At 28.9% G+C, this 27,897-nt stretch overlaps 1 protein-coding gene across 1 annotated transcript; it reads left to right on the plus strand.

Moving 5' to 3' along the window:
• Nucleotides 1-1,027: 1,027 nt before the first annotated feature.
• On the plus strand, nucleotides 1,028-27,897 carry LOC129972512 (uncharacterized). The gene is made up of 2 exons (XM_056086668.1): nucleotides 1,028-1,318; nucleotides 26,190-27,897. Exons 1-2 carry the CDS (start codon nucleotides 1,109-1,111, stop codon nucleotides 27,075-27,077), a joined length of 1,098 nt encoding a protein of 365 aa, XP_055942643.1. The 5' UTR covers nucleotides 1,028-1,108; the 3' UTR covers nucleotides 27,078-27,897.

The raw sequence follows: 27,897 nt of genomic DNA on the forward strand, positions 1-27,897 counted from the left end.
GGGAGAAGAAAAAATTTTTTTGCATTATATAGATAAGATGATAAGTAAGAAAAAATATTAAAAAATTTATTTAAATGCTAAGCATCCAATGTTTGATGATAATGGGACTATGGCGTCACGCACGTTAACTCCATTGGGAAAAACATGTTAAATTATACTGAAACTTAAGCAAATATGCTAATAATATTTGCATTAAACCTCTTCTAGAAAAACGAACTTGACATTCATAAAAGAAAACAGTTTTGGTTTATGGCAACATCCGTGAAATTTAAAATCGCTGTCATATTACTGGCACTCACTGTATAATGTTTTATCTTTTTTATTTTTCAAAAAGGTTGAAATATTCCTTTTTTTTAAAAAAAAATAATGAATTTCATACACACCTTATAAAAATACAACCATTTTTTTTAAAAATTTTGAGGTATTCGAGAAAAATTCTAGTCATTCATAGCTATTTTAACTCTTATTTTTTGAACTTGCAAAACGTGACTCTACAGAATCTTGATTTACAAGATCTAATTACTGAAATCAAAATAAGAAACTCAATTGCCATTTTAAATTTAGCAATAAAATACTAGCCTTTAAAACAGATAAAGCCATTTTTAGTAAAATAATACATAATTTGCGAGTGAAAAGTCCAAATTTCATTGGACAAAGGGCAGAGCAGATGTGAAGGGCTAGATTGTGCGAGTAAAATTGGTATGGAAAGTTTGATCTATCAAAACACTGAGCACATTAAAGACCAGAAAAAGTTTTAATAGTAAATCGGTGAGTGAGTGAACTTCACAGCTTCATTCAAAACGTTTTTCAAAGCCATAAAAAGCAAACCTCATTTGAGGTTAAACGAAGCGATTACGTCTACAAATTTCACTCTCAGTTCCACTAAGATCCATTTACACATTTCTCTGAGCGATGGCATCAGTATTTCGAGGGGGAGGGGTGGGAAGGAAGAACAGAACAAAATAATCAGCATATATAAGCCGTCTTCTCGGTAAAGCGCCTCAAATAACACAAAGTATAGATCCGCGATTCGGCTTGGAAGTGGGTCGCTCACCAAGCCAAGCGTATTCAACTTCAATCTCTTTTGTGTTGGTTTGTGTTGTTGCGGATGAGTGGAGGCCTACTTCTTCTCCCCCCTTCCCCCCTAGAGGTCTCTGCCGACGATCATCTTCCAAGTTTTTCAAAAAATAAAAGCCACCGCCAGCCGAGGTCTTCTTGGATTGTTCTGATGAGTTTTGTGAAGAACGCGCGTTGTGTTCACACTTCCAGAAAAAGTAACTCTGGCATCTCTCGGATGCGACTCATGGCGGATACACAGGTGAGGACAATTGCGGTTTTCGGAGATGGCAACATATAGAAATCGTTTTCTTTTAACATATTTTTGAATTTTTTTTAATGTATTGATAGAAAAAAAAATAGATTACATTTCTCTGTCTTTTACTGAAATAGAATTTCAGAAAATTTTAATTGGTACAAATTTGACTTTGAAAATCACTTAGATTTATTAAAGAATTTTTTTTCTGTTAGATTAAATTTAGAAAAGCAAAGAATAAAATATCTATTGTAATTGAAAGAGCCAACATAAGATTTTATAGCTATAGAAAATAAGTAGTTTCTTAATATAAAGACATAAACGAATCTTTGAGTTCATTCATCCCAATTTTCAACTAAAAAAGCAGATTTTTTTATTTCTACATTTTTTAGAAAGCCGAAGAATGAAAATTTCGATAATATAATAATAAGAAGAATGATCAAAAGTATTTGGATTCTATACAATATTGAGAATTGAATTGAAAGCTCAAAACTATGTACTTTTGAGTAAAAGAATTTTATAAAATCAAATTTAGAATAAATTCTCTAGTATGTTGCTCATTTGAAAAGTAAATAAATTAAGATATCTAAGAAATAACTCAAAAATATTTTAATATTTGTTTTGCGAAGTTATTGGTTTCATACATAATTTTAATAATATTTTTAAATTTTCCAAAATAAGAATTTTTTTGTATATTTGATTTTAAAATGAAATCGAGTGCTTTGAATATTTAATACTTTGAACTTTCTTCATTTGAGGGTGCGAAGCATTTAAAAATATTTAAGCCAGAAAAGCGTTTTAATATATTTATTAGTTTAATACAAGTACACAATCAATAACTCAACTTCAAATTAATGTAATCATTCATTTCTCTTTAAAAAGTGCAAAAAGATATATTTTAGATTTAAAAAAACAGAAGAATATTTCATTAGCATTGTGTAAATAATGCGTCAATTTGTTTCATGCAATTCCTCCTTCAAAAGTTTTTATACAAATGTTTCTATCTTTATAACTTTCTACTTTCATGCTTTGCTTTTAAAGAAGAGGAAATTTCAAAAACCTGTTTTTTCGTGCATGTTATCGTTTTTGGTCATACATAATATTCTCTTTATATATGCTTATTAAAAATATAATATACATTTTTTTCTAACTATAATTGCTTTTAAACTCGATATGCATTAATTTTTGAAGGTATTTAAATGATTATTATGTAAATTAAATTTATATAAATAAATAACAGTACTTCAAAGGATTAAATATGCATTTTACCAGAGCAAACAAGTCGGAATGAATTTCAAAGCTGGATTTAAAAATCGTTTTCACAATGCGATTCTACCAAACAAAAACTGGCATATTTATTAAGTTTATGAATTAACTCAATTCAATTTTAGGGTTCTTTTTATCTTAAATAATAGGTCGCATTCTTTTATGCTTTATTTATTCTTTAAATTTATAAATATTTAACGATTATACAAGACGAGTTATAATACCACTACCAGTATGAAAAAGAAAAATTTCTCACTATTCTTTCTCATATAAAAGCAAAATAATGATAGGATGATATTATTAAAATATTTTTTTCAAAGCTGACTATATAATATTTATATTTAACATTACTGACGAGCAGGTTAAATAGAAACATGTAAAATTTTAAAAAAATGGTATGATCTCATTTAACACCTTTTGAACTATTACTGATAGTGAATTACTACGTAATGATCATAACATCTTCAATTTATAGTAGAATTTTCGTTTTGTTCTTTGTTCTTTTTGGTCTTAGTAGTATTTTTTCTTTATTTAGGTTCATCTTATAAAATTAGAATAAAAAATCAAGTAGATATGAGAGAATTAATAGAACAGTCAGAGAATAATCTAAAATGTGAAAAATTGATTACGTTTTAAAATGCTTCTCGGCATATTAAGAAGGTTGACTGAATGACAATTGTTCAAGTATCTAAGTAAATTAGGAATAACTAATTTTGAAAACTTTTATGAAAAAAAAAATTGCCTGCCTTTGAAATTAACAGTTTTTGAACAATAAGAAGGCCAATGTATGTTTTATAAAATCTGAATATTTATTCACTAAAAAGGGCAATTTATTTCATGAGAGAATAATTTTCACTAAGTTTTATTCATTTATTTTCACAAAACCTTTTTTTTTTTTTGTAGTAGTAGTAGTGGTATTTTTTTACACTTAATAATACCTTTAGCAAAAGAAATTATAAAAATCTAATATTCGCTTTCAACCTTCTGTTGTCATTCTTAAATTTCCTTAAATAATGTAGGAACATCAAATCCAATTATTTTTTAGCATACACCTAAAATTTGAAATTTCAATGACCAAATAAATTAGCTAGGAATTGAATTTAAAGTACTTTTAACTGAATGTAAATGAACACTTCTTATAGAAACACTGCGTTTACAAAAGGCTTCATTAAATTATATTGTTTAAACTGTGACAATATTATCAAATCTTTGTTTAGTTTCAAGATTACATATTGCATTTCAAGGAAAAAAATGTTTTTCTAGAATTTATTTAATAATTTAATTGAATTATTTAAATTAATTTGATTTATTTTATTTTTATCTAACGTTACAAAAACCTGAAAGACTGTATAATCAGTATTAAGATTATTTTCTATGTAAGATTCCCGCCAAAGTGACGTGAAATTCTCTTTCTTTTTCAAGTACTTAAAAATTACAAAATGTTGCTTGATTTTTTATTTTATTGCTATTGCTGTCTATTTATTTTATTTATTGCTATTTTTTATTTGATTTAATTTAATTAATTGTATTGCATTTCCTTCGATATATTTCAGTATGTAAATTGATATGTATTAAGCTTATCGATGCGATCAGACTGTAGTTAGTACAGTGCACAATTATTTTTTTAAACCTTTTTGTATGTTTTATATAATAAGTACAGTTTTCCAGTTATTATTATTTTTATAGGTTTTTATTTCAATATAAACTTGAAAACTATGTGCATTTATTAGTATTTGCTATGTCGAAAGCAGATTAAGGAGTTAATATTTTTCTTTCTATCGGTATACAAGTCGGAAAGATGCATTTAAATATATATATATATATATATATATATATAAACATGCAATCAAAATTAAACATATGATGAATGCAATTTTAAATGTGTTATTTTTAACTTTTTATGAAGAAAATAACTAGACATTTTTATCGAAATTATATTTTATACTTATCGTTATCAAAATAATATTTTGAGAGAAAAAAAGATTAATACCAATCGATTTGTTTAATATTCCATTTTAAAGCTATGTGAGATTTAATTTAGAACGGACATAGCAATTTTAAGCCAAAATCAAATGATGATAAGATAATTTTTCACCATAATTAAATCAAAAGATCAGCAACCCCTGTGTCAATTCCCAGATCACCGCACTTAAACCCCAAAATAACGAGTGGACGTTTGTTCCATGGAAGTAGACTTAACAAGTTACGATGCGCAAATTCGAAGCGGATCTTTAATCTCAAACCCTACCTGAAATTGCTTAACCTTCGAATATCATTGGCTAACCAAGAATGATTCAAGAATCAGATTCCTTTTAAGTAATTCTCTAACTAATTATGAGAATTCGTAGTAAATTTTTAAGCATCGATCCATGTACAAGCCTACTTCAAACTTAATATTATTTATTGTTGAATGGCAACAGTCATATATAAACAAATCATCATATGAATTTCAGACTGCTTCTTTGGACATTTTTACAGCTTCGTTGATTCAACCTATCGCATTGCTAATTAATAAAGCTACAAAATGTAATTAGACATATCTTCAGGAGACAATTCTGTTTATCAACCAAGAAATACATTCAGGTTTACAATTGGTTTCAAGAATTTGTTGAATCCATTGGTTTCAAGCAGAAAGTGGAATCGAGCTCAAAAATTGACTTAACCATCACCAAATGGGTAATAGTTACTATTGCCTACGAAATGTCCATATCATAAATAACAATTATCTGATAAAAAATGTTTTTTGTATTATTTAAAAACTAAAAAGAATTACCTTTTTAATTATATCAATCTCCTTTCCGTAGAATACCACCTCCTTAATTTTAAGATTATTTTTAATTCAATTTGATACGCTAAATACAACAATGATTTTTAAATGCTGTTTTGGAATTCAATTTCATTCATCAAAACAATCATGACCAATCATTAATTTAGTACTAGGATTTCCAGTTCCGCTTTTATTTCGTAATTTATATTCTTTTTAATTTGCAGTAAGTTGATTCAATTGAATTCATGTTTTTCGATGATACCAAATAAAAAGGCAAATGTCTTTTTAATGCATTCCATAAATTATTTGACGGTCTATAAAGTCAATAATATGGGTGAACAAACTGATCGCCAAAGGCGACTAGAACTTAAAAAATATTTAACTAAAACAAAAGTTAACTTAAAATAATTTTTTACTTTCAACAAACACATGCACTTACACTATTAACAGTTAGTACGGTCAAATTTATTAAATTTCTTTCAGTTAATTGCATGTGGGTTTTTTTTAAATATAGAGATTCACAACAAAGCTCTAGACATTTTTAAAATCAATTTTTAATTATTCTAGTTGTACTCAATGAACTGAAAAGAAAATTGCTCTATTTTAAAGCAGCATTCTTATCTTATCCAAATAATTAGATTTTAATTAAAATATTTTTAATTTCCAATCATTTATTAAAATGAACTGATATAGGTCAAAGTATTTCTTACTGCTCAAAAAAAGAAAAGAAAAGAAAACTGTTATTGCTAAAATAAATGAAAGCGCTATCTATTTAAATTAAATTCAACGAGGAAGAATTTTTATTATAAAATTTATTGGATTATTGTTATTAACAAATAAAATAATTGTTTCAATAATTTTAATATAAACACTAATCATTTTTCTTGTTTCAAAATTAAGGTTCAATTTTTCAATAACAAATGCACGTTGCATCTTATAAAAAAGCAATTAAAAAAAGTAATTTTAGAAACTATTTTGAGATTCATTTTATGTGTAAGAATTTGTTAAATTCAAGGCTGAAGAGATCATAAGCCCTCTTTATTTTTAAAAATATTTTTATATCATAAAAAAGTGAAAAAGTGCTATATTAAAGTGAACAAAACATAAAAAAGTACAAAATGTAATTATAAAAAATAGTGTAAGGGCAGAGTTTTAGAATGCTTGTTATTCCTTTTAAATAATTTATTTTTCGTATTCTAAACATCGGGTACTTTTTAGTCTTTTCCAAGTATTCCAAGCGATTTTCCGTAAAATCGATTCCAGGTAACTTTTGTAAGTAACAATTTAGAACAGGAAAATAACTTTAAATTTGAAATTGATTTTTCAGAAATTGTCTAACACCGGCTTAAAACATCATTCATTCTCGAAGATCTTAGGGACTTAAGAACTGTTTTTTAAAAAGAATTCCCGATCCTCAGCTTTTAAAATAGTACAAAAAGTACAAACTTTATTGCGATGTCGCAACAAATTTTATCTCTAAGAGAAAGAACAGAAAAAGAAAGCAAAAATAGTAGAATAAATCATTTATGGCTCATAAAAAAAACGAAATTTAGTTGCATTAACAAAAATGAATTTTTCCCACCTTGCCAAAGCATTCGGAAATATGGAAATGGGAACTTAATTTTATGCATGGTAGCCTGGAACTTTACATACAATTTCTTATGGAGATCTTGATAGACAAGAAAATGTTTTTGCAATAGAAAATAAAGTCACAAAAGAGGAGAAAGCTTTTCGCCAAAAAATTGAACCAAAGGGAAAAAATATACCAGATAAAATAAAATGTCCTTTTAACATTTTAAATTTATTCGAAAATGTGTTGCTGACGGGGCATACTATTTCAACATGACCTATATAAGGCTGCGACTGACAGGGCATACTATCAGCTGCAGCATTGTATATGTCATGCTGTGACTGATTTTTAATTATGTGAATTTGTATTCCATTGACTTTCAACTGTTGTGTTCTCCCCTTTTACTTAATTCTGTGACTTAGAGTCCCCTAGAGTTGTTGACTTTTCCATTTGCGACTCCATGTTCTACTTAGATTATATTTGTTTCTCCTAGAAGTTTATCAATGGATTTCCATAAGTTCTGTATGTTTATTTGCACCTATTGGGGTGGGGTGCATCTAAGAAATGAGGATAGGAAACTTCCGGTATGGTGGTTGTTTCTTGCCACCTGGGTGAATACAGAAATGATCGGGGTCCGCTACCTCATACTGTTGACGAGACGTACTTCCCAACGGAAGTATTATACCGTGGCCGGTGATGGTCCTTAGGACTCAACTATAGTTCCCCCAGTGTTGCTGTCTTGGTGGTCCGATCGTTCAATTTTTTCTGTATTCTGGATCTGGCGGAGTAGCCGGTTCCCAGATACAATATTGTACAATATTATGCGATATTGTATGATATTAATCAATATTTGGCAATATTATACAATACTGAGAATGTTGAAAAATGGCATACAATATTGTACATTATTTGTGTTCTATTAGGGTTAAGGTATGTTTATTTGTAAAATGTCGATGAGATATTCCGGATTAGAATAACTTTCTATATTATGTTTGCTAATTAATATAGAAGGATAAGACAAAAATGTTATGTCTGCTTGATACCACAACCTCTATTTAAGAAATTCTATTTTAGAACAAAAAAAAAAGGGAGGGCTGTTTCCTTTTCTGGTAAACAATGCCGTTAAATATCTAATTCTGCAGAACACGCACTGCACAAATCTATTCTAAACTTAAACCTGCTTATGCATCAATGACCAGCAACTGACTTATCAATTCATTCTAGCAGTGTCCCGACACGCTCTTTTGGCTATATGGAAGTTTCTGTGACAGCTGTCATGTCACGGATGGGTCGCGTGACCGCCAAATCAAGACACATCTTGGCGGTTTTTTATTCAATCGGCCATGTCCAAGGAGAGTGTCCGGTGGAAGTCTGAGTTCGACTCCGAATCAAAGGAAGCAACAAACGGTATCTAATGAAAGATTTATTAGAGCGGGGAAATTTTAAGGCTGTATTGTGCGTGTGGTCAGCTGGCTACCCTTTAATCGAAACGCATCATCATCATCAGATTGCAATGATTAATGGTTGTTTCGTTAAAATGGATTTGAATTCAGGTTCAGCTTCGTTAATGGAAAGCGTTAGATGGCTATTTTTAGAATTTAGTGAATTTATTTTCTTTATGCTTCATTTAAAAACATTTATTTGGGGGATATAAGGAATTTAGCAGTGTGGTCACTCAGAATAAAATCTAATATATAAAAATGAATTTTTGTTTGTTCGTACCTCATGTAGTCCCGTTCAATTGCTTGCGATGAAACTTGGCCAACGTATTGCTTGCATGTGCACGAAAGTTATAGACATAGTAAAATTAACACAAATAAAACTTGTGTTTTAATTTAAATAAAATTTAATTAAAGTAAATTTAAATAAAATTTTTAAACAAATTGTTTCATACGTTTTTATGATTCAACTTAAAAATTGAGAATGGACAAAAGACAAACAGTAAATGGCAAACAACACATGTCAGTCGGAGTTAATCGTGCGTATATCAAACAAAATAAAATTATTATGATTGATGCCAATCAATGTGAGTGAAATAAAATTTAAAATATTTGGTGGTGCAAGCGTTAATTTTTTTTTCTTATTAATGACTAGTCATCTTCTACACAGGATGCTGTTAGCTATTTTCCTAAATTAATGTTGCCGAAATTTCCAAAATTGTTTCTTCTGAGCGCAGCAACGCTCCGGGTACCAGCTACTAAATTATAAAAATAACTTAAGAGTAATTCGATAAAATACAGACAAAAGTATTTTAGATTATGTAGCAATAGATAAAACAATGTAAAGCCCATTTTTCTTCTTTCTTTTGGCGTATCACTTGAAAGAAATTTTCAATACATTCACAAAAATAGATGTAGCAATTATCCGACGAAATTAAAGAATCGCAGTGGAAAGAGTATACTCGATTTATCTTAATTCAAAAGTCAGTAGAAAAAAATTAAAGTTTCTAACCTCTAAATCAACAACGATAATATTTTATTTTTATTTTTCTATATTTAATATTATTTTTTTTAAAGTCCTACCATACCGACACACAAAAAAATGCATTTAATATTATCGAAACGTGAATGCATATAAACGCAGTCATAAAAACAACGAAAAGCATCATGGCAAAATATTTTTAAAGAATAAATATAAAATTTTATGGGAAATAAAATTTGTATCACTGAAAATCTAGATTTTTGATAGTTAAAAACTGTTTTTATGAAATAATATAGTCCGAGGTTTATGGACTTATTATATTGGAGTTAACATTAATTTAATTAAACACAAAAAATGAATTATTTAATTAATATTTTGATAACGAAGTACCTACTTGCTTCATTATGAGACAACCCAAAAAAGTAACTACTATTCAAAAATTTAACTACTGCCAAAAAAAGGTAACTCTTATCCAATAATATTATTATTTGCAAAATTTGAGTACCGTATGCTCAGTTATCTGCCTAGAGGTGTCTTTTACATGTCGCATAAAGTAATTACATAGATTATAAAAAATATGCAACCTGTTAACTTTTGATAAAAAAAGAATGAATAAAAGTGAAGTAAAATAATATAATTGTTATCCATTTTGTTTTGCAAAGACATCAATTTAATAATCCTGTTTAAAGTAAAGTATTCGTTTTGTAAAAAAAAAAATCTTTGGAGCTTTAATAGTTAATACTTTTATTTATTTGAATACGCCAGAGATTCTAACCTACCATCATGTGGAACAAGATTATCTACATAAGCCTATCTACTCTATCTTTTTCACATCCAATACATTTTGCAATTTTAAATATTATAAAAATGCCTTTAATGTAACTTACATGGATTCGTATGTATCTAAGGAAAGTTTATTATTGTTGCATTTACAGAAATATATATATATTTTTTTTACCTTTGTAGCGGTTACAAAACTCTACCACCATCTCTTTTGATACAACAGATGGCGTTACCTTACTAACATCAAATTATATTTCCCATGATTCTTCTTGGGGGTGATTTCCCATGATTCTTCTTAGCTTATATCAATTATTATTATTATTTGACAGGTTAAATGACTTCTTGGTTGCTGATATTTTTATTTACCAATATACTATGGTATTCTAACCATTTTGCTTCTTATAAAGTTTCAGCCAGTTTTACTATTATAGTATATGAAATAATCATAAAAAATATCAAAGCCCAGGTGTTTGAAAAATACACTGACTAATTTTTAAAAAAAAAATCGTTCTACTGTAATACATTTGTTACAAACTATTTGTACAAATGTACGCTTTATACATGATACAAAATGGTGAGAAAGTTATGACATCTTAACAACCCAAAACGTGAATTTGAATGGAGATTTTCTACACATGAAAAATTAAGTTTCTCAGCCCATGATTAGCTTCAGAGCTTGGGAACAAATAGTTTCTCATATTCAAGGAAAGGTTTTGTTTTAAATAAAAATTTACTAAACAGGAAATTGACTCAGCATCTGAAGATGCTCCTTAACTAGATTTGGACATTATAATAACATTTTTTTAAAAAGTGGTCTTTTTAGGATTTGTCATTTTTTTTTTTCATTGATTCGATGTTAAAAAATAAGCAGCGTTATATGTATATGTATTAGATAAAAATGTTTTATTAAAAGAGATTTAAATGTTACAAAGTAGTAAAAATTTAATATAAAGCTGTTTTTCATCATCGTTTGCTTGCATTTATTTATTATCTTTATTTCTTGACACATTCATAATATTAACATAAGATATAATTCCAACTATATTTCCTTTTCCTTAATGAGAAATGCAGTCAGAAATATTTCTTCAACTGACAGATCTGCTTAGGAGACATAGAATAAATTGATTCTTTCCATCAGAATGAAAATCTCCATTATAAAGATGCCGTTCAACGAGTTTTCAATCAGTATTCAACCAATTTTGAAGCACTTCATTCTTAATGGAATAATTGTCTCGTATTACTCTCATATTTTTAAACATATACACCAAAAGATAATGAAAACCATCTTTAAAGTTAATTGTTAATAATGAAAAATCGTAAATATTTTATATTCTACTTTCTTATAAATATATTCTTAGCATATTCAATTCTATGACATAAAATTATTTTAGAATTACTTGGTTTTTGTCAAGTTCGCTTCAAAATTTAAATAGACACACTATTGCCAAATTTAAAATAAAAATAATGGCAATCAAATAATTAGCTGCTTTTTTAAAGTCCCAATGTTAATTAGAAGTCCAAAATTAAGACCTGGAATTTTTATACACTTGAAATCGCCAGAAATCGAATTAGAAAAAAAAAAAAAGTTAGCAACTAAATTTTCAGTATTTTTATAACTGATAAATAACTAACTTAAAAACACATCAAAAATAAAAAATCGTTAAAAAAATTTAAGAGTACTTACATTTTTTTTATGTCAGTAAAAAAAAATTATTAAAAAAATTGAAAAATTATAAAAAAAATAAGTAAATTTATAAAAAAAATTTTATTTTACTAGGTATAAAATATACTTATTGTTGCTAAATCAAGAAATATATAGAAAGTAACATATATGACACTATTATTTTGATTTTTCCAAAAAAAAAAAAGCATTACCTTTCAAAAACAAGGTCATTTAACTTATATAATTGCTACAACCAAATACTATCAATTTTTTTTCTTTTTCCTTTTTTTTGTGTTCTTGAAACATTCTTTTCTGGGAGTAGAATGATTTTTATTTTCCAAATCTGATTCTACGTCTATTATTACACTGAGTAACAAAATCGATGAAAATTCTCTTACATAAGCATTTCCTTTCGCTGTAAACCCTTCATCAAGAAACTAATTACAACTTCCAAACAGAAGACGGACGAACGAATTGTTCGTATCTGTCTGTTCTTCAACATGCTCCATTTCACATGGAGTGTTTCAAGAAAGAAGCTTATTCGATACAAAGTTTTCTGGGAAACGTCTTCGTCGATCCATGCATTGTATTATTAGCGGACTAAATCAAGAATAGGAGAAAAAATTAGTGCTTTAGATTAGTAGGCTGACCCAGGGAAGCGTGATTCCGTTCAGGATATTCAAGGATCCCGTTCCCAATCTCAAGATTTCACTGCTCCAGGCTGTGGATTAGGTTAAGCAACAAATTTGCAGACAGGATTCAGGAAATAATTTTTGTTGGGAAATTCAAAGAAATATAGTTATAATATGGCATGACTAGATCAAATATGCCAATTTTTATGAATTCTTTGTAATCTTAAGAATTGATTATTCGATCTGATTGAACATCCAAAAAGAAGCCTGAGAGTTTCGGTTATACTATATAATACTTGCAAACTTTTATAAATGATGTGGTAGGATTTTGATTTTTGAATTACGTTATGAATTTTTTTTGTAGCCCTTAATTTTAGTAATTATGTTTTTAATAGTCATTTATTGTATAGCTGTTTATTTTAAGCCGTTACATTTCTATCAATCATTTATTATATAGCCATTTATTTTTACCAAACTAGCCATTATTTTTTTTAATCTTTCGTTGAGTTTCAAAAATTATATTCTTGAGTTTTTAATCGAACATCCAAATAGAAGTATGGTTTGATTATATAAAATTATTGTTATAAATTTTGAACAAAATTTCAGGTGCAAAAAAAATTTAATTTATATTTTATAAGATTATTATAATTCCAAACTGTTTGCAACTGCAATTCGAAAGTCAAAACCTGAAATTGTTCATTTTTAGAATAGAAAACAATCAAATTTCAATTCATTTTAAATTATAAAAAAAAGAAACTAAAAATTCAGCTCGTTTTTTAGTTCGCAATTTTCTTTTTTCGTTGGTTTTATTAGAATAAAGAGGAATGCTGAGTAAATGATGAAAAAGATTTGAGCTTTGTTCTTAGAATAATTATATAAAAAGTTTTACTTCTTTTAATTTTGATGAAATTTCGGGTTAAAAAATCAGTTCTTAGTCTTTATTAAATTCAATAAACATTCATTTATAAGATGAGTTTTTTTTTTTTTTTTTCTTAAACCTCATGAGTCTTGTTTGTTTCATTTTCATTACTCATTTTCCATGAGTTAATTAACTTAAAATATGTTGATTTTAGCATAATACATTGTATGCTTGCAAATATAAATTAGCGAGAGATATTTTTAAATACATTAGAATATTCAATTTTTATGCTTCTATTCTGTGTTTTCAAATAATTTTTAAGAATTTAAAAATATTTACTATAATAATTCTTTATGCAAAAAAACTTACTGAGACTTCAAATTATCGTCTGAAATGAAGATCGTTTGATTACAATAAATTTCGATTGAAATGTTGCTTTAAATAATACTTACAAACTATGGGTTACAATTGCATATAATTATAGAAAATTCCTTTGATTAAAATTTTAGAAATTTAGTATCACATTAAAAAATGGTACTCTACAGATATAAAAGAATTTTCTTTCATTGGAATTAATTAATACTTTAAATTAAAATTGGTTAGAATTTGATCTTCATTATTCAATGTACTAATAAATCGCAACATCGGAAATCAAATGGATCGCTTTTCAAAACAAAAAAATGACAAATTACTATCTCTTATTCAGTTAATCATTGTACTCATCAAGCATGCTTGGAAGTGATATATATTATGGCTTAATTATTCATTCATGCAATAGGTGAATTAGATAAATGCTCAGAATGTGCAAAACCTTCCATGTCATAAAAAAATTATATATTTTTTAAATTACCATTCGTGAAAAAAAATATAAAATTGTATCTTGATTTTCAATAATCGCAATTCTAGGATAATAATGACTGTAGATTTTTTTACATTTTGCTCCTTTGATCTATTTACAATATTTTGTAGATTGTGCCAAATTAATTTTAACCATTGGGAATGATCCTATACTTTCTAATAAATGTATTTGTGTATTATTAGCCATATGAAATTTCGCTTATCAGCTGTATGTGTGTGTGTGTGTGTGTGTGTGTGTGTGTGTGTGTGTGTGTGTGTGTGTGTGTGTGTGTGTGTGTGTGTGTGTGTGTGTGCGTGCGCGCGTGCACGTGCGTGCGCGCGTGCACGTGCGCACGCGTGCGTGTAAGTTTTGAAGGTTAATTTTAAAATCATCGGAATTATTCTCATTTATTTAGTTCAGTTAACTGGGGAACTACTGGTATTAAATGATCGATTCACTGAACTTTCCTATATATCTAGCTACTAATACAATTTGAATTTTCCCAATTTATCAAATTTGACTTCAACAGAAAAATAATGAAAAAATAATCTAGGACAATCAACTACAATCGAAATTAAATTCGTGATTCTAAACGTTAGTATGAATCAAGCATGCAAATGGATTTTAATGCTTTATACAATATTTAAAAGTTAAAATGCTCAAAAAAGAAGTAGTGTCTTTAAAGGGGAGAGGGTTTGTTTGAGGAAACTTTTCTGGTAAGAAAAGACTAACAAGATATAAAAATAAGCTTGTTATCTTATGTTGTGTATAATTACCAGATCATTTAACTGCTCATTAATATTGTTACTGCCTTTCTTTCTTTTTTTTCCTTCAAAATTTGCTTCTTTACACTTACGTCTAATTTGCTTGATTGAAGTCTTACAAATAAAAACATCGTTTAAAATATGCGCTAATGACAAAGCTTTGTCATCCGCGCACATATGAATAACCTGACATTACGCATCGTTAATAGGAATCTATACGCTTTGTAAAATAAGCCCCAAAATAGCAAGCCTCTTGCAAAAAATCCACTCATTGCCGAAAGCAAGGCCAATATCACCTCATATTTCACTAGAAAAAACAGAGAACCCGCTTAGATATCCGATGACTTCAAATTCTGGGGGACCACAAGGAGGCAGCAAAAATTTTTTGCAGAAATCTATTTATTATGCATGATAACTGTAAAAATGTTTATAAAGAATCTGTTGTTGTTGTTGCCCATTCTCAAAAACAGCAGAGTTACATCAAGTCTATGAAATCGTGAAATCTGAGGAAGTCCAACACTAACAATGGATTGTCAACAAGATCCTGCCTTGTGAGGCCCAGACAAATAAGAATATGATCAGGTGAAGACTCTTCCGTAAAACACTTGAGCAGACTTCAAAGCGCTTAGAACTCTCAGAATATTTTATAGTTCCCACTGAGAAAGCGATTAAAAGTAGTCTGAACCTGCCTACTACAATCAAGAGTCAGAGTGTCCCCTGGACAACTACTCTTATACTAGAGATGTACTGGTGTGACAAACCAAGTGGTTTTATTTTGGCTTTTGGCTCCCATGCAGGTAAGAGTTTCAGTAAGAACAGAGGCAGCTCCCGCTTTAGCCAGGGTGTCCCAATTTCATTCCCCTCGATGCCAACATGAGAGGTTATCCGATGTATGAGACAAGGAAAGGCGTTTTAGGTTTTTGAGCATATTCACTTCCACATTATCCCTGGCACTATGCCAATTCGCCAAGTGTTGAATTGAGCTTCTACTATCTGACAGAATCCAGATTGCATTTTTATGAGTGAGTGTCTTCAGCAATTCTAGTCCTTCATTGATGATAAAAAATCCTATTCTACTTGGGTTTTTTTTTTTTTTTTAGTCTTTACGACACCTTAAATAATCAAAGTTCAAGCAATACTCTCTCCATTTTCTCTCCTGATTTAAAAAAATAAGGATTTTAAGAAATTGTAATTTATCTATTTGTTTTTGACTTTTAAGCTACCTTGTTTTGTTACAAGTATTAAAAATAGTTTGTAACTTAATTGAACTAATGTAAGTTTCTTATTAATTTGCTCTTAAATTTCTAACCAATTAATACATATTCTATATTATCTGTATAAATTAAATAAAGACACTTTGCAGGGAATTAATCGTATCTCTCTCTTTTTTTTTTTAATTTACAAAGGAAAAGATCTTGCATCATTTGAGACGATCTAGACAAGAGCTTTCTGTGTAACTGGTTTCTGTCCAGTTCGAAAAAGCCTCTCACAATGTTTCTATTTTCACTAATAAGTAATTAATTCATACAAAACATTTATAAATAAATTTATATTAATTATATTAATTTTTAATAAACTGCTGAATTATTTCCGATTCATAAAGTCACAGTGGTATAGGTACCGAATGGCAATCCATTCAGACAAAACTTTAGCGCATTTATATCCTTTATGAACAGATTTTGCACAAAATTTGATATAAATCCGCAAGTTTGATGTAAAGACCATATAGCAAATTTCATATATCTAGCTCAAAGCGTTTTTGAGTTATCTTTGCCATAGACAGACAGACGGACATTTCCCAATAAAAGTGTTTTTCCAACTCATGGTGATCCAAAATGGAGAGATTCGTCGAAATCTTGAGTTCGAATCTTTGGCGATTAATATATATATATATATATATATGTGTGTGTGTGTGTGTGTGTGTGTGTGTGTGTGTGTGTGTGTGTGTGTGTGTATGTATGTATCTAGAGTTAATTATTTATTTTACTAATTATTATTAATCTAATATTTGAGTAATTATTTTGAGAGAGATCATTTACTAGATTTTATTCATTTTACATTTTACTACTCATTTTACTTACATCATACTACTAAGTATATACTAATCGTTTTAAGCTAGAGAGATAATGTTATTCAAAATGTTTCTGTACTTGCGCTTGAACCTTTTGCGCCAAACTGTCTTCATCTGCACTTCTTAAGTATGGTCGAAGGCATTCAAGTGTAAAATGTGTATCTGTCTGATTTATACAAGCAGTGACAGCTGAACTACACGTTGTCATTCTCATCCTTTCAAGCATGAAGTTCAGTCCATTTGATATAGATTATCAAAAGATTTCGTTGGCAAAAAAAAAAAAAAAAAATTGAAAAAGTATAATTAAGATATCGACATTGTACAAAAATCTAGATGGGGACATTTTAACAACAAAAAAATATGCAAAAGTGGATAATATGAACCTAGAATAAAATAATTCTTTTTCAGTTTATTTTGTTCCTTAAAAAAATTGAGGAATAGTAAATTTTGAAAAAAAAAAAGAATTTTAAATACATTATTGTGACGATTGGAAAAACATTTGATATAAATCTTAAATTTTTCTGCTTTTTTTAAGCTGAAAAAAAATTGAGGAATAGTAAATTTTCAAAAAAAAAAATTAAAATACATTATTGTGACGATTGGAAAAACATTTGATATAAATCTTAAATTTTTCTGCTTTTTTTAAGCTGAAAAAAAATTGAGGAATAGTAAATTTTCAAAAAAAAAAATTAAAATACATTATTGTGACGATTGGAAAAACATTTGATATAAATCTTAAATTTTCCTGCTTTTTTTAAGCTGAAAAAAAATTGAGGAATAGTAAATTTAAAAAAAAAAAAAAAGAATTTTAAATACATTATTGTGACGATTGGAAAAACATTTGATGTAAATCTTCAATTTTTCTGCTTTTTTTAAGCTGAAAAAAAATTGAGGAATAGTAAATTTTCAAAAAAAAAAAAATTAAAATACATTATTGTGACGATTGGAAAAACATTTGATATAAATCTTAAATTTTTCTGCTTTTTTTAAGCTGAAAAAAAATTGAGGAATAGTAAATTTTGAAGAAAAAAAAAAAAGAATTTTAAATACATTATTGTGACGATTGGAAAAACATTTGATATAAATCTTAAATTTTTCTGCTTTTTTTAAGCTGAAAAATTAAGGAAGAACTGAAGCAGCTTCTGTTCAGTTTAGTTAGTTTAGCGTCCGGTTTTAAAGCAGCACTAGGCTATTTTTGGACTACATCGTAATCTTTATGTGACCTTTGGACAATAGATGGGAGGGCGTTTGCCCCCGACGGATTTAACGTGCATCGCACCCGCTTACACGATGGTTCTTCTGTGGAATCGGATCTCGAACCTAGAACCCTCAGTCCCAGAAGACGAGATCGTTACACCAGGCTACCGAGGCTCGGAAGCAGTGTTCGATGTTAATTCAGTTATAGCATTTTAAATAAATAATTTCTCTTATTTTTAATGTGTAATATAATTAATTAAAAAGCGAAAACTAAAGAGCATTTTTGTTTTCTATATTCGATCTGTTCAATGGGAAAGCAGAGTAGTTGATAAAAATTTCAACACTGACATCTGATGAATTTTCAAATTTAAATCCATCTGAGTCAAAAAAAAAAAAAAAAAAATGAGATATTTCCGCGTGTTTATTTGTGAAAACGAGGGCACAAAAACGCAAGAAGCTGAAATGTTAAAAATTTTGGTATACGATTTTTAAATTAAAAATGTAGATTTCTATCAATAAAATGCTGTTCAAAAGCAGAAAAATGAGAACCAGTGGGAATTGTCTCTCTGGATACATTCCTGCATGCTATAATAAAAATGTTATCCCCCTCCCTCAGATAAAAACTGTGGATTTTTGACAAAGCCCTGAATGTCACAAATGCTCAGATTTTTATTTTTAGAGTCTCATACATAAGAACTGTGTGATTCTTAGGTCTGAGAAAAAAAATAGAAAAAGAATCTGAATGTGTGTTTTTGAGGCTAGTTTTTCGGCCGCTTCAAAAATAGTCGCATGATTAGATAACAAATTTCATTGATGCAAAATGTTGCATTTTTGAATTATAACATACGCATGTATGGGAAAACACAAACAGACGGCCAACCATTTTGACAGACTCGGTTCAAAATTGAATAAAGATGTAATCTTTAAAACCTGAAACTATCTACTCGTTGCTTTTCTGAGTTATAGCATTTACATGATTGCGAAAGGTGGAACTTATACTATTTAGTTCAAATTTTGACAAATATACTTTACACGCTAAAACTGGTATCAAATGATAGTTATCTAATTCTTTACGCGTTTTGAGCTACCGCCTTTTCAAGCATAAAAAGTACAGATATGGTCAACTCCTAAAAGGATTTGGTTTAAAATGTGATACAAATTTATTTTAAATGATATATTTTTTTATCAAATTTTACCCATCCATTTATTTCCTTTTTGTACTTACCATGTTGGCCTGTTCTCAAACAGTCAGATAGACCGATACCGTCTGAGTAGATTTCGCTCAAAATTTATTAGAAATTTACAAATTTAGTGTTGAGACCACACACCAAATTTCATCTGCATAGTTCAAAGCGTTTTTGAATCATTTTTTCATAGATAGACATAATTTTCAAAATGTGTTTACGGACTCAGGAAGATTTGAAGTGTGCAGATTCATCGAAATTTCGAGTTCGAATTTTTTAACGCTTATAATACTTATTCTTCGTATACGAGAAAATTAAAATAATAAATAATTAAAATAATAATTAATAATAAATAATTAAATAAAATAATAAATAATTAAATAAAATAATAATTAATAATAAATAATTAAATAAAATAATGAATAATTAAATAAAATAATGAATAATTAAATAAAATAATAAATAATTAAATAAAATAATAATATAATAATTAATAATAAATAATTAAAATAATTTTGTGTAATAATTATTATTATCATACATATTTAAAATTTTTCCATCATGTTTTAACTTTCGTAATTTTTTATCGCACTAAAGATTGATTGAATGTTTCATTTTGGCAACCTTGTGCTTTTTGTTCTTTTTCATTTACTTACAAGAACCCATTCTATCAATGCAATGCACGTGGGAAATTTTATGGTTCACCGTTGCTTGAGTTAAGAGATATTATATAATTTGATGCGTGATTTTAAATATCTTATCTTTTTTTTCCTCACGTGGGTTTCACTGATTTCGTTACTTTCTTTTCAAGTACGTTCTTTGCAATTTAGAAGATAATAATTCATTCAATCCTTCATATTTAAAGAAGGTTTGGTATTTAATATTGCGTCATGAAATTCCTATTCATTACTAATTCCATACTGATATTGTAAAATCCGGTTCAAACCGGAATTAGCAGAGTTGATGATTTGAATCACTTTCTTCATGGAGTGAATTTTTTGGTGCTTACATTATAACTATGCATTATTTTAAGAATATATGCATTGCGTTGGTTCTTTCTCTCTCTCTCTCTCTCTCTATTATATTTAATTACTTCCCTCATTAGATGCATGACTTAAAAATATTAAATGGACAATTAGAAATAAAGCACTTACAGTACAAATATAAATTGTGAAACAAATTGAAATCTAAACATAACCAAGTGCGTAATTTTGCGCATACGAAATTATTTTAACACTTGCGATTTTGAAACATAAATTACTTTATTCATGTCATTTATTTTTCATTCACGATGTTTTTAAAAATATAAAAACAATTCATTATATAAAAGCATTATAATTAAATACATTTATTATCTCTTATTATATAAAAGCATTATAAATAGATACATTTCGTTTTACTATCGATTTAAAAATGCTTCCAAAATTTTCCTCTGTTGAAGAGATATAAATTTATTACGTTAAAATAAAAATAAAATTCATCCATTATTATAATTCACAAATAAATTTGCAATTCATTTATTATGATTTACCTAGCTATCGTAGCTTCTTTTTTTACTATTTTTTATTCTTATCAAAAAATATTTTTTTATATAATTCTGCGTGATTGAGTTTAAAAATATAAAGAATGTTTTTTAACTAAATCTAGATTTGAACTTTTATTAATTTATTAAAATTATTAAGTAAACAACTGAAATCAACGAGTGGAAACTTTGTTTAAAAGTTTTCTAACTCAAGAAGAAAGAGAATTTAAATAAATAAGTTTTTAGTCAATAAAATCCTAAATTATTATAGTAATCAATATAATCATCAAAATATCGGACAAAAAAATTGTATCAGCTATCAAAGTGATATTAAGTATCAATTATAATATCATTTAAAAATCATTTTGGAAATTTCAGAAGGATATCCTGTAAAAATATAGAAAAGATATATATTCTGAACAAGGGTATTTATACGTCGCATGGCGGTCTATGTACGGCCAAAATAGAATCGTAGAACAATTGCATTGGTCGCACTGTTTTTCCGCAAGTTTCCACCATACAGTCAAAATATTACTCTGATAAATTTAATAAGTATTCTATTTTCCAAATTACAGATATTATTTTTATTAAATATATCTTTTGTAAGAAAAACATGTATTATTGTATGGCAGTTTGGCAACAATTTGTTTATCCAAATTATATTCAGCATGCTGATTATGCAAATCTGGTTGAGATAAACGTGATGATAAATCGATTATCCGGATTATAGATAGTATTAAATATATGAAGTTTCTTTGTATAATATAGTCACAAACTCATATTTATGATTTTGATTATGATTATCCATATTATGAATAGCATGTGTTATTAATTATGTGATTAAATATAAATGCGTATTACGTTTTCTTGTAAGAAAATCATCAATTATGAAAAATTTGCACGCTAACTTAATTGGCATCATTAAAAAGATTTTTTTAAATTTAAAATGAAACAAAAATTGTTTTTGAGCATTAATATTTTTGGAAGTTAACATAGGAAAACACCAAAATCCAGCTTAATTTTTAATTAATTGAAAATTTAAAGTAATTTTCCAAAGCTCACATATTCGCCCTTCAAAAAAAATTTGTAGGTATTTTTGTAGATATATTTGTAGGTATTTTTGTAGGTATATTTAAAGGTATTTTTGTAGGTATATTTAAAGGTATTTTTGTAGGTATATTTAAAGGTATTTTTGTAGGTATTTGTATTTTGTAGATAGGTAATCTACCTATCTTGGCCTATAAGAGCGCCAAAAGTCAGGTACATATTCTGCTTTACTATAGAAAGAGATACTAAGCGTCCTTGTATGAAAATCATATACTTCAATCATGTAGCCATTCAAAGTTATAATTTAAAATTACCAAAATCTAGCTTAATTTTTAATTAATTGAAAATTCAAAGTAATTGTTTCAAGGTTCATATATTCGCCCTTCAAAAACATTTTTGTAGGTATATTTGTAAATATATTTGTAGGTATATTTAAAGGTATTTAGCCGGCGTCCTGGCATAGGGGTAGCGCGTCTTCCCCGTGATCTGGGCGTCCCGGGTTCGAGTCCCGGTTTGGGCATGGTTGTTCTATCTGTGAGATGTGTGAATGTGCCCTCCTGTAAAAAGGGTTGTGCAAGCGAATGAATGATGCGTGAGTGGCAAAGTCGTACTCTTGGGCCTAGTTGGCGCTGCTATAAAAAATAAGAGACGTTCCCCCTCAGGCTTAAATCGCTGTCTTCGTAACAGCGGGCTTGTCAGTGGCAAGTGCCATAAGAAACAAACAAACAACAAAGGTATTTTTGTAGATATTTGTATTTTGTAGGTAGGTAATCTAGTATGACAGTACTAAGTCAAACGGTCTTGGTCTGTAAAATCGCCAAAAGACAGTTACGTATTCTGCTTTACTAGTAGAAAGAGATACCAAGTGCCTTTGCATGAAAATCATATGCCTCAATAAAGTAACCATTCAAATATATCTGAATCCCGCTAGATTTACTGATATGTTCATATTGTAACATTTCCTTGAGTCTACTAATTCAACAATCATATTTCAATCGAGATTTGATCTGATTGAATATTCTTCCAAAAAACGCATTTGAGCGTTAACAAAGCGCACAAGACGATGCCATTTTATGAAACCTGTAATAAACACAGCCATTTGCGGATCTTCCATAAATTCCTTTCATCTTTTCATGCCCGTAGGCAACAGGTGAACAAAAAGCATTGAATTAGCAACGGGCGATCGACGTTAGGTGCCTCACGTTCGGGATCGGTACGTTGCTTTTTTAGGTTGAGATCTCATTTTGAAATCTTTACGAGGCGGATGATGAACTTTTTTTTTATTTACCTATTTCTGCTCGTTCTTTTATGTAAGCCGGGAGAAGTATTGTCACTGAAAAGTATCCATCAGCTATCAGTCGGATAAATATTTATTGAAAAGTTCACGAATCACTGATTTCCTTGACGGGTAGTTGCGTGTTAAACGATGATAATACCAATCTTACCTTTCTAAATGTTGATGCTACTCTCAATATTTCGTGCGCATTGTGGTTTTCGTGAATTGAAAGCAATGAAAACATATATAAATATTTGCGTTTTATTATTATTATTGTAATTTGATTTTAATTTATTTATTTATTAGAAAACTCCTCATGCTTTCTTCAAAGAAATCAGAAGATACATTAAACCTCTGTCGTGAGATTCTAATCTAAAAAGGAAAAGTTGTTGAGCCGCGAATTAAAATTTTGTATTTTGACATGTATTTGCTCCCCCCCCCCCACCTTTCTTTTCTTTCTTTTTTTGGGGGGTAGGGGACATTAAATTACCGTCAATCAGTTTTAATATTTACAACATTAATATCATGCACATGCGAAAAGAATCCGAACGATTTGCATGTTAAAATTAATAAAACAATTATAAAGCGTTTCGATAGAAAAAAAATGGAATAATAATTTTGACAACACATTATTAGCCATAAATTGAGTGGTATAATACCCATAAAACAAAAATAGCTCAAAATGCTCTACGAGACAAGCCGTTAAGCTGAATTCGATGCTGAAATCAATTTTTAATAATGCATAACCAGTTAGAGTTTTTTTAATTAATCAAAATTTTGTCGTTTATCCTCAATAATTGCAATGCATATTATTGCATAAAAGAACATCGTACATCACTTTTTAAAAAAATTTAAGGTATTCGAACACGTTAAAAAGGTCGATTTTCGCTAAAAACGACATTAAATTTTTTTTATTATTGAATAGATCAGTCTTTGAGCTATCCAAAACAGGTTTACTTTTGTCTCTATGCTAATTAGAAGTCAAGATATTAATATTTTCGTAAAGATAGGTAAACCGGAAGTGGACATTTAAATAACCGGAAGTACTGATTTTAAGGATCAAAAACATGTTAAAAATTTGTATAAACACAAATTTAGTTTTAAATATGGAAAATTTTTTGCACAGAAAAACACAAAGGGCCAATGAGAGTTTCAACGGTGTTTTGTAGAAATTTGTACCTAAAAATGTCTTTGTTGAGCTCCGAATTCTCAGATTAGGGGCTTTTATGCCTGTAATACATTTTAACGTAAGTTTTATAGAATTAGTGAATATTCTTAAGATTGTTAAAGTGTATCTTAGTAGAAATTCAGTTAGAGCGTTTACTGATCTCGACAAAGAGAGAATAAATTACTCTGAGCGGCATTCAAATGTAAAAATTGCCAGAAAAAAATTAAAATGATTAAAAAAAATTATTAAAATATTAGGAGAAAGAAGGTATAAATAACCTATAAATGTGGTGAATTTTAAGTATGTGCACTCATAACTTATTATTAAAATATGTTACTATATACTTTAAATGCATTTTTCTCAAAACTGATTTTTTCTTAATTCTTGCTCACTCCAAATCAAATAACACAAAATATAATTATCATATTACTATGAAATTTGGTGGACTTTGTCTTTATTCTATTTTCTAGGGAATGAACAAAAAGAATTTAAATCGAGTGAATATTTTTTTTTTTTTTTTTTTTTACTTTACAGCTTATTCTTTGAATAATAACGTCATAAAGTTACTAAAAATTTCATGATAAATCTTCGACTGGTTGTAAAATTTTCATTTATTATTATAACCATACGCTTGTAGTTCATTCCCTATAGAAAACTATGCAGTTTATTTTGGTATAAGTTTTGTTTGGATGAGAGTAATAGTTTTTGATGTATCCAATTTAAAGTCTTTTAAAAATTTGCTTAAATTTATACTATTAAATGCCAATTTTCAAAAAGTTTTAATGTTTATTTCAAATATTGACACCCTATTATTAATTTTGAATAGTCTTGAACCCAGAAATATGGTTAAAGTATGTCTACACCATGTTTTTCTAAAAAAATTGCTCCGAACGTGTTCGGATACGTTAAGTAGCTTTTTCAATGGTATCAGTTTTATTTACGCTGAGGTGGTATGTAGATTATTATGATCCATGCAGGGAGCAACAGGACGAATGTTTTTAGGAACATTTCTTTCAATAATCACATTCACACATTAAACAAGCACAAACACAAAGACAAGACATTCACGCGCACGGCTAAACAGTTCAGCATCACATGTCATTCTAATTACAATCGCATCGCAATGCACTATGGGATGGCCTAATCAGGTATCGCCATCTAGTATCCAAAGAGAAGATAAGAGTAATGCAACTGCTACAACGCTCACTTTTTTTTTCGAATGTGATGAATTTGAAAAATAATTAATCACATTACTTCCCCCCCCCTTTTTTTTTCCTTTAACTTACTGCCATCTTACATATGCGCGTTTCGATGATATCAAGTATATTTATTGCGTCCATTTTAGTATTGTTAATGGGCTCATTATTGTATCCCATTTTAGTACTGTACAGCCCGGGTCACTAATATGTAATTTACTGATCACGTCCGGGTCACCAGTATGTAATGATATAAAGCAAAGCTGAAGAAGTCGTGCTGTCATACATTAGGCGTGTTCTTATTAAAATAATTCAATCCAAAGTAAGACGACAAGAACATTTAATATTTACATTTAAATATAACGATCGACGTTAACAGAAATAGCGCTATGCGTATATCAAATCTTTCGAACACCAGTCAATCAACAAACTAGAGTTGAGTTGTCACATAACTTCTAAATTCAATAATAAAATGTTTTAAGTTGAGCGTGAGTTTATTTTTGCTTCTTCGTTGCATCACAAAATCACGCACACATACAATGTAGAGCATGATATAAAATATAGAAAGCTCTTAGTATATTCTTACTCATAAAACTAAAATGAATACACTTATATCATAATTATAATATTTTATTTTGTTTCTTTTCTTCTAGCTTTTAGTTTTTCTTCTTCTGGCATGCACGTGGACGGCAACATCTGGTCAACTAAACCGATTAAAAGTACCACGTCATAGAGTTGGCACCTCTAAATTCTCTCTGAACCCCTTAAAGCCACTGATGAATCTGATGCGCCAAGATCCAATGAAGGCGTCTGCTACAAGGCATCATATGAAGTACTTACCTCCTCCTCCCAGCATGTACCAACAGATGGCACTTCCATCCAGAACTTCCAGCGTCGTGTACGGTATGCATCCTTATCGGCCTTACCCTTCCCACCATGTGAGAATGCTTCCACCATCAACAGTATCTCTGCTACCGCAGTACATGGCATCCCCATCTTCGCACATGTATTCAAATATTTACAATGACCATCAAGTCTACAGACCTTTGCCATCGGACATGCAAGTTAAGGCAGTTCGCATCCCAACCAAAATCCGGAAGCCAGCAGCATCAGTGGATTCTTTGAACATAGCTGACTCAGTGGTGCGTCAGCTACTGGATATGTCCAGTCAGAAACAGCAATCTGAAAACAACAATAATCCATCCGTACTGGTCATAGAAGATCCAGATGTGACCTCTTCCAGTCAACAGTCGGAGATATTTGGTGATACTTTAGCACAATCTCCACAAAAGATAATGTTAGCGCCTCCGGTTCATGCGGAGTACGCGCAAGATTCGTCAGCAGATGTGTCAAGCAATTCCGCGAGCAATCCAGAAGTATTTGTAATTGTTTCTAAAAACAAAGGTAAAAACAATTATTATATAGATGAAAAGAAACAAGATCTCCTTTCCTCGCCAAGTTCTTCATCGAAATCGAAGAAATTTAAGATTACCTCTGCTTATGATGAAAATGGCGATCGCCAAGTCTGGATCATCAAGTAAATGAAACCTCATCTGATTAGTTGAATGTACAAGACTGTATCGTCTGTTTAACCTATCAATCTTATTTACAGCCAATGTTCCATGAAGGAACGGAAATGTTCAAAGAATCTGATGAACTTGCAATAATGAAAACGAAAGACTTAAACATATCTGATCCTTAAAAATATAAACTTTCTTTCACTCCTGGTGAGTGAACAAATAAAACATTTTTGGTGCTGGCACATTTTTTTGTTGACAGCAAAATGATATGAAAGTTTTACAAATCATTTTGTCATAGTATTAATTCCAACAGAAAGATTGTGAAATCTTTATGTTAAAAAAAATATTGTAATTAGTTATATATGCATTTAAAAAAAGTAATGAAAATATTTCATTGACACGCTGGACGTGTAGTCACGGCCATTTCTTGTAAACGAAATCAAATATACAAAAATCCTTAAAATATCGACTGAGTTATTTTACTAGTAATAATGAATATAAACTTTATCAATTATATTTCCAACCAATGACATAAGACCATACAGATTAAAAATCTGGACACTATAAACTTACCTAACCCAATCACACGATTAATGCAGTCTATAAAATATTAATAATTTATTTGCTTAGTTCTGTAGATGTTTTACACCTTTTTTAGACAAAACCTAAAACGTTATTTGACAGTGAAGAAATTATAAATCACTTTCTATCATGGCACTAATCAGTTTTTATTCCGAATTTTTTTTTAATTAAATAGTTTTCATTTTTCACATGAATCAACTTTTATACTTACAGTAAATGACTCAGTTATATATTTAAAAAAATGCATGACGCAACTACA

This window comes from Argiope bruennichi, chromosome 6 (genome assembly GCF_947563725.1).
Source record: "Argiope bruennichi chromosome 6, qqArgBrue1.1, whole genome shotgun sequence".
NCBI lineage: Eukaryota > Metazoa > Arthropoda > Arachnida > Araneae > Araneidae > Argiope > Argiope bruennichi.